This window comes from Diadema setosum, chromosome 3 (assembly GCF_964275005.1).
Source record: "Diadema setosum chromosome 3, eeDiaSeto1, whole genome shotgun sequence".
Lineage (NCBI taxonomy): Eukaryota > Metazoa > Echinodermata > Echinoidea > Diadematoida > Diadematidae > Diadema > Diadema setosum.
In genome coordinates, this window is record NC_092687.1 from 38,620,528 (window position 1) to 38,629,471 (window position 8,944).

Here is an 8,944-nt window from a genome sequence, read left to right on the forward strand (position 1 = left end):
TTTCCAAACTTGTTAAAACATTTTAGAAAATTAAATAAAAAAACACCCATTGATATGGATATTCTGGAACTGTAGAATTAAAATGAGCACTTCTCTGTGACATACCCATTCCCTTTTTTCTTGTGTGTATCGAAATGTGCATTGGTATGTATCTCAATCCACAGAGGGTTACATGTGACGCTGCACCACAAACCAACAAAAAGTCGCCAGACATAGATTTCTAGTTATAGGGCAGATTCTGAAAGACCAGACTCTAAGTTTTAAAATGATGTAATACCTCAATTCTAACAGCCTCTTATAACCTTTCTAAATACTGAAACAAAAACACACACTCCGGAAAAGTGTGAAGTGAGAAAAGAAGCTCTGACAAGTTCTATTTGAACACTTAATTTGTACTAAACCACGCTACCATAAATTTGCTGGTAAAAGCTAGTATTATTTCTATTTTTTATATATGGGAATAACATACACATACAAAATCTAATCATAATTATTATATCTTAATAGCTGCCTTTGCCTTTATGACGTTATCTATGCCAGTAGTTTGACAGCAAAATAAACTACATCTAAGCGTTCGAAATTTGTAAAAGATAATCAGATAGATATCAAATACGACTGGTATTTGTTATAGCGCCTCTCATTCTGGGCATCGCTTGCGTCAAGATCTGTTTATCGTCGCTTGACTTTCATCTCAACAAATGTGATTATTCTATCATTCCAGGACATGACAGGACCACCCGCTGTGCCTCCGGGGTAGACGCCGTTGAGATCGGACTCTCCACAGCCTTTATACCACCATCCACCTGACGGGCAGCACGGATTGCAAGCGATGTTCATGCTAGCGTCGTTAATCTTATCTATGGTGCTGAAGGGGTATCCGCTGGACTGGGAGAGGGCATCACCTGGTGGGATAGGGAAGGTAGCAAGAAAGTAAAGCTCTCCCTGCCTCAACTTGTGCAAAGTACCTGATACGGGAGTTGTGAGTTTGCCCCAGGTGACTAGCAATACTCAGCAAACGATATATCAACCAGGTACATAGTGCCATACGCTTGGATGAATGAATATGGAACCGTGAAATACAATGGAATGATTCATCTAATGCAATAGGTAATTTTTCCCAACTTTGGCACTATAAAAACAAGAACAATTTGGTTTTCAGCGTCTATCACACATCAGGTTATTAAGAAGTCTATGACATGGAATTTATATGGGGTATACCGGCATCATACCTGCGACTTTCATCGTGACATTATTTTACTTTATTTCTGGCTTACACGTAACGATCATGTCAATAATGTCAATATATATATATATATATATATATATATATATATATATATATATTATATAGAGGTGTAACGGAGGAATGACTGCTGGCAGCCGTTGCAGTGTGATCATTTTGCCTTTAATTCTCCCGAACATCGACCGAGCTACCGGTCTTTTTCGAGGGGTACACCTGCTCTGTGAGCTGTCAGTAGAGTGAGTGGAGTGGGCAACGTTTTGGCAGAACTTGAGCACATGTCGCCCGGCACTTGTTTCGTTTTGCCAGAAAAGAAGGGTATACTTAGTCTATAGAATACACATGTACCTGCGCCTTCTACATAGTCCGTTCATCTCACCTGCATTGCCGCTGTATCCAAAAGCTGTTAATCGGTAATTAATTTCTGCACCACCTATAGCGAAGGAATCGTAGTGAGCATACATGCTGGCCCCGCTGTCGTCTCTCATGTCGATACGGAGCTGCAAAATCCTGTTTCCAAATATTCGGACTACGTTCTCGTTGCCCAGCCAGTGGTTCCCGCCAAGATCGCCGAAGCCGTAGGCGTAGTCATCCCAGGGAAGGTTGAAGTTGGTGTTGCCGTTCAAACGGCGCTGCAAAAGCTACAGAAAATGATGCTTTAACTCAGCGGGGTAACAAATATGACCGACATCTTCTATTTGATATAGTCTATAATCACTGGAAAAGAAAAAAGTCAATATGTCTTTAATGCATTTTAATTTTTACGTGAAGTTACATACAGTAGAGGGCACACCCCGGGCCTTTGAAGGGTCAAAATAGCTCGGGCTTTATAGGATTAAGGGACATCTACTCTTTTCAAAGCTTTCGTCAATGGAGATAGATTACCAGTATCGCCGCCTTTAATGCCTTTGGCTTTATTGAGAAACGTATACTATTATATTCAGTTCAAAGCAAACGATATAATTTAGATATAGACCTGTTTAAAACACCAACAACAGAGCCACAGAAGAACATCTCTAGAGATATTCATTTCATCTAGAATGAACTTTGGTACACACCATCCACCCGCCTCCATCAGTGTCCATATCACAGTACACCCTAATGGGTTTGTCAGAATCCAGGGCCCTCACGTCGTATATACCACTGGTTTCAAATCCATCGAGATAGATATCGGAGCAATCTCTATCACGGAAACCTGGAAAAGAACCAGCATACCATGTCGAGTAAGTTGAATTACATTTAATGATAATTTTCGCAATAACGACATGAAACGTAGAGGAAAATGTTTTTTACTGCTATCATCACTATAAAGAATTTAGATGATTGCGAAAGGTAGGCCTAAATAGCGCCGATGTCTAACATATTCAATTGTATTCTCTATAGATGTACAACCATCGGCAGACTAAGACTAAAGAATCGTAAGTAAAATATCACCATCCCCGTCTGAAATGTTACATACTTGACTCATACACTAATTATTCATTTATGTTTCTCCTTCTGAATCAAATCGAAAGAGCCATTCGATCATCCTACGGCAACCCTACTCCTCCTACATGTACATGTACTCTCCGCCCCCTCCTTTTTTTTTTTTTGTGACGACTCTAAAATTCGAAGTGCTATATAGATATATAGATTTATGTGAGAACCCTGGCTTGTAGATATTTTCAGCGACGCTATGGGAGAGAAAAAAAAATAGTATTTGTACTGCGCATGCAATTGTTAATACATCACTGGATTCGTCTTTGAAATACTCGTTTTATAAAAAGATAAGTATTCTCTTCTCAGACTGCACGGTTAAGAACATGCTGAAATAAAGCTCAATTATTGAAAGTGACGGCATATTTCTATTTCGTATGCTTGTGCATGTTATGATATTAAATTCTTTGAATGTATATTACATTACCACTTTGAGTTTTAGTGGCCAAACGTTTAATCAAGGAGGTACTAGGCGAGCTACCTCCTTGGTTTAATGAACGTGGAAAATTTTTAGAGTAGGTTTGCGACGTAAGTTACGATCTGAGTTGAAATTGCACTCCTTTTCAGTATAGAAATTGACTCGACCAATTTTTCATCCCTCCGAACTAGATTCAGGGTTATATGTCATTCAACCTGAGCTTCCATACTTTGACACTTTATTTGCGTCTTTATAAGGAATGCACACTATTTAGAAATATGAAAATGAATTAGAAAGAAGTGTGTTATTTGAGTAGAAATAAATGTATGTTTTGTATTCACATACGTGTATTAATTCATTGTTGCATCTATTCTTCGCAAAATAAAAAGAAGAAAAACTTCTGAAGATGACACATGTATATTCCGTCAGTTCCATTACAAGGTAACGTCATTGAATAAGATTCAAATTATTGTTGTGTACTCTATGAAATGAACACTGCTTTGTTCATATGACTTCCTTCACTAAAGAAAAGAAGATGTATATAATAGCACTGCTGGAGTCGGAAAAAGCTTTGAAATTGATTGAACTGAATTTATTGCAATGTATTACCAAGTATTTCCACGCGAAGGAAAGCGTCCGTCAGTCCAGTTACAGCAGTGAATCTCACGTATCGGGCAAGATGTGGCGTACGAAATAATGTCGTTATGATGACGTCAGCAGTGTAGCAAATGCGATAGAACTGTAAGGTAAAGAGTTATGTTAATAGTTTATGCTCAAAGTCCTTATCATTTAAGCGTGCTAAATAATATAAAATGTTTTCTTAATTATTCTATAAAAAAAAAAATAACAAACAAGATGTGTACATGAGCCTGTCATGTCGCAAGCAATTATTGGTAGTGTTCCGGCAGCATATGAGATTTCAGTCCACCACCTGAATATTTGATTGTATGCGGGCTGATGATTAAATAATGGCAATAATATACAAAGGCTATCGCAGGTAAATAGAAACTCTTTTTCTTGCTTTTTTCCCCTATTGTTCCCCAGTCGTGACATGATGGTAATAATCACTCTCATTTCATTTTTATTATTCTATTGTTATTGTTATTATTATTATTATCATTATTATTATTTTATTATTTTTATTTGTAATTATCATTTTGTTATTCACATGACAATAATGATTGCCAATATCATTGTTATTACATTTCTAATTCTTAAGGGACTTTACATACGAACAACATTTTTCTCCTCCCCTCGCGAAAACGCAATCACCTACTACAGGAAATATATACAGTCTCATCGCTGTTTTGTGTGAAACATGAATGTAAAACAAAATATCAATGTATTCCCTTACACTGCATTTCTCTTGCTGATTTCAAATATTGGTAATACAGCATTACAGCTGTTAGTCTTTTTATTGGGGAGGGGCACATGTATTGTGTCCATTTAATGTTCTGTTGTGAGGTAACGGGTATTACAGCAAACTTTGATAACTCCTTCACAACATTAAAATGATTTCTTACCCCCAAGCCACAGCGGGAATCTGGAAGATTTTGCCACGTGATATTGTCGCTTGACAGTGACACTGTCAAGTCGTTTGTACCGTAGATGTCTCCGTACTCGCCCTGGGTCTGAACTCCAGTCAGCCAACGCAGAATTCCGATATCCACCTATAATTATATAAAAAAGACCGACATCAAAGACGACAAACAAACAAACTAGAATATTATCAGCAATAGAAACTATTACAACGGTACTTTGAAAGTAGAGCACTACAAAATTAAAAAGAAAAAAGAAGGAAAGAAAAATTAAATGTTAATGAAGTTTGGGTACTCATCCGGGTAATTCCGAAGCAAACAATTCATTCTGAAAGTAGAGGATAATACTACACGCACTATGAATAAATGAGTATTGATAGGGGCCATCCCACGAAACCGACATCAACGAGTCACACCCGGAACAAAAGTTTGACATAAAAAAAAAAAAAGATCCGTACAGGTGTCAAGTCAAACAACTGATGATTTAGACACTAGGCAAATAAGTCCTACGGTTTCGACGCTGGAAAAGGATCAAGAGTTCGACATCATATAAGCAAATAAAGGTCATTAATTTAACGCTAAATAGGAAAAACATTCCACTAGTTCGACATTACTTCACGGGGCTTAATGTGCCGGTTTTGCGGGCCTTGTTTGCTGAACTCATAATCCTTGTTTGCTTTATAGTGTTGAACTGGGCCTTGTTTGCCTGTAAGAGTGTGACTCATGAGGCTGTATGCAGCTACTCGTGGGCTGTATGATTCGTGGATGTCGAACGCGTGACGTGCACCCAAATTAATATGCAGATGATTTACTAAGGGTGAACAATTTTCTTTGAAGCCTAAACTGGAAGGAAATGGATGTAAAAAATTGCAAAACTCATAAATATTTACAGGGTCGAACAATGAGATACCGGTTAACATTATCTTAAAAACATCTTAAAGCAACATTTAGTAAATATTATGCTTTAACTTATCAGAATTAAATGTGTGTTTGTATTGTATGTCAATGTTATGCAGAATTATGAATTGCAATTTACCAGATATGTTTAGCACATTAATATTCTTTCTTTGCGGAAAGGAAACAAACATACTTATAAATTGACAGAAAATCTCACTATAAATTTAATATACAACGTATATAGTTATCATATTCTCAATAAGGTACATTAATCCAATCAAAACTTGGCTGCTGTTAAGCCCTATAGTAAAGTTTTTCCCAGTGTTAACGGTTTTCCATAAACTACTGTAGTATGCACAACCTATCCAAAACGGGATGTGTCAGCATGACATCAATAGCTCAATGACCCCTTTTACCATTATGATGACCCTTCCACCAAGTAAATGCTGTAAAATAACATGCATTTAAATCGTTTTCACGAAGCTGAATAGTGTTCTTGTATGTCATTTGAACATTTGGTTCGATTTGGCGATTTCTTAAAAGCTTTTTATACGTCGTTCCCTCTCTATAACTCCTAACAACAGAGTTGCATGTAACATTGACCATAAATGTAATAAACCTAAACCATACTTAATTCAAAGTGTAGAAACAAAACGTAGATCTGACCACTCGGCTCAAGCGCACAAACAGACCACACACAAAGCACGCAAAACACACAAAGCACGCTTAACAAAATTCCTCTTGCATACATAGTTCAAAGAAATAAGCCGCAAGAAACAAAAGTTAACAAATAATTACTTCGTAACATATTATTGTACCATTATGTCAAATAAGAGAGATTCATTATTACCTAAATATATAATAATATCTTCAATAGCCACGACTTACCCCCCCCCCCCAAAAAAAAAAAAAAATGTTCAGAAGAACAAAATCACTACTTTTTACCGTTTTGGTTTTTATTGAAGCTGCAAACTTGTAAAATTGGGTCGAGAAATCATCTTCAAAAAATCGACTTTGTGAACACAATGTAAACAAACCGTGTCACACTGTGTTCTTTCAATCGCAATCGCGGAATACAAGTTGACCTTCTTGTATTCCCGTAGATGTACTTAATATGAGTAAAGCCTTTCCAAATCTTCATCCGATAAGATTTCGCTGGAGAACCGAAAAGACATGTTCATACTAATATCATTGTTATTACTATCGTTATTATCATCTATTAATATAATCATTCTTATTATTACTTATAATACTACTACAGTTGTACTACAGTGTATTATCATCATTACATTATCATTATTAGTAGTAGAAGAAGAAGTAGTAGTAGTAGCAGCAGTAGTGGCAGTATCGTTATCATTATCCATTATTGTTTATATTACTTGTAACCAATCACCACCACTGCGCTTCTTTCCCAGCCAACCATCTGATCCATCGATATTATTCAACCGGCCTTGCATAGGCTCATATCTGCCCGGATGGTCATCGTAGGTTAAGGTACTCGACGCTGAAAGCGCCTGGTCCTCAATCTCCCCGCTCTCCATACCGAGCGGAGATCCAACTTTTCTTTGGCAGCCGATTGAGCGAATTTCTATGTGGAAAGACATGAAAACGACATCGGGACCAATAAAAGTAACACATGATTATTTTTCTCGCGTTTACAGTCTGGTATCTTGTATGTATTTGTGCTCTCCGCAGACAGCAAAAAATGAATGATTCGTTTTAGGGCCCAGAAACGCACAGAAGCTTGGGTACGCTATCAAAGCAGCATCAACAGTTTTGATGAGTCTAAGCCCGAATCGATAATGGATAGCTAAATATCAAAGGAGAGGAGGCGTGATGGGTAGGGGTTTCAATTGTCGTAGCAGTAGGATTACCCTTTAAACAGTGTTAAAAATGGTAAGAATTGAAAGTGATAAGTGTGTCAAGGGTTTTGAAGAAATAAATGTGGGAATGTTAGACAAACAAAATGCCACAAATGAACGGAAAAGCGATCTAGAAATATCTTGGAAAAAATAAAAAAGAATGTCAAGAAAATTTCTCTCATAAATATGAACATCGCAAGACTGGGTAAGTTAATAACCCAGTCGACCTATAGTTCGTCATCACGTAAAATCAGGGTGCTGGACTATTTGCTGGTTTAATATCCAAATCCCATTTAACCTATATTTACAGGGCCGGCGGAAGCGGGGGGGGGGGGGGGGAGGGGGCTCGGTCCCTTTTTGTTTCCATCAGTACATAAGAATACATAGGGTATCACCACTTTGAGTTGAGCCCCCCTCCCCCCCCCCAAAAAACAACAACAACAACAACAACAACTAAAACATCTTTTTTTATTAATTCATATTATTATTATAATTATTATTATTATTTTTTGCATGTTAGCTCATGAAACCCGGAAGTGGGCCCCTTCCACTTTTGAAAACCTGGCGCCGGCGGTATTGAGTACAGCTTCATACGAGTTTCCAAGCAAAACAAGCGCTTTATTATTGATAACACAAACAGTAAATCAGGAAATAATTTGTCATAAAAATTTTACAATCTACTGCAAAAACAAGACAAAACAAAAGAAAAGATAAAGGAGCAAAACAAAAAGATTAAAAAAAGCAAAATCAACAATATATAATATACAATATATAATATATATATATATATATATATATATATATATAAAACGAAACAAAGAGAAAACAAAAAGAAAAACGGCAAAGAAAAGGTATGTTTATCTTTCCTGAATAATGAGGGTTTTATTTTTAATATTCAGTGTTATTGTTGCTTTTGTGTTTTTGCAACGATTAATAATGGGATAAGAGATCCTAAACAACTTCGCTGGGAAAAAGAAATTCACCTTCAAATTCTTCCCTGCGTCCAGGACATTCACCACTCAAGATTGTGACGTCATCTAAAGCCATTTTGTGAGTGACATCAGGTCCAACAGTCGCCTCAAACACCACCTGTGGGTTGAATTGATACTTGCTGCGTCAGCCTTTGCTCCATGTACGAATTACACTGAATTGCATGAGTAAAATCAAGCAAATCGAAAAATAAAAATCGAGACAGTGACAGTGGCATCAATCAGAAATTTATGTGAGATGAACGAAAAGAAAAATCAATATTATCAAATCACTCTGTCTCAACGTTGATCCTACCTTCTCCTATTTATTCATTATTAATATATTTTTCACGCTGCGTTTACCGTGAACGGTTTGTCCGAAAACACACGGACGGAAGCGTACTTCCAGTCGGCACCCTGACTTCCAGCCATATTCCATGACGATGTCAAGTCAGGTAGTTCCGTTCCGACAGGCCTTACGATCATACGGAGATCTCCCATCCCTCTGCCGAACATGTGGTACCAAAATCCAACGCAGTAAAGGC

General features: G+C 37.2%; 1 protein-coding gene across 1 annotated transcript; it reads right to left on the reverse strand.

Annotated features, from left to right (window-relative positions):
• Nucleotides 1-669: 669 nt before the first annotated feature.
• Nucleotides 670-1,728, reverse strand: LOC140246843 (fibrinogen-like protein A). Its single transcript, XM_072326171.1, has 2 exons — nucleotides 1,620-1,728; nucleotides 670-902 (listed from the first exon to the last, which is right to left on the reverse strand). Exons 1-2 carry the CDS (start codon nucleotides 1,726-1,728, stop codon nucleotides 670-672), a joined length of 342 nt encoding a protein of 113 aa, XP_072182272.1.
• Between the last annotated feature and the right edge of the window lie 7,216 nt (nucleotides 1,729-8,944).

Excerpts from the sequence above, each read along its gene's own strand:
- LOC140246843 (XM_072326171.1), bottom strand. The coding sequence starts at position 1,728 with ATGAGAGACGACAGCGGGGCCAGCATGTATGCTCACTACGATTCCTTC. Across the intron at positions 903-1,619 it reads TGGATACAGCGGCAATGCAG|GTGATGCCCTCTCCCAGTCC; the intron begins GTGAGATGAACG and ends CTATCCCACCAG.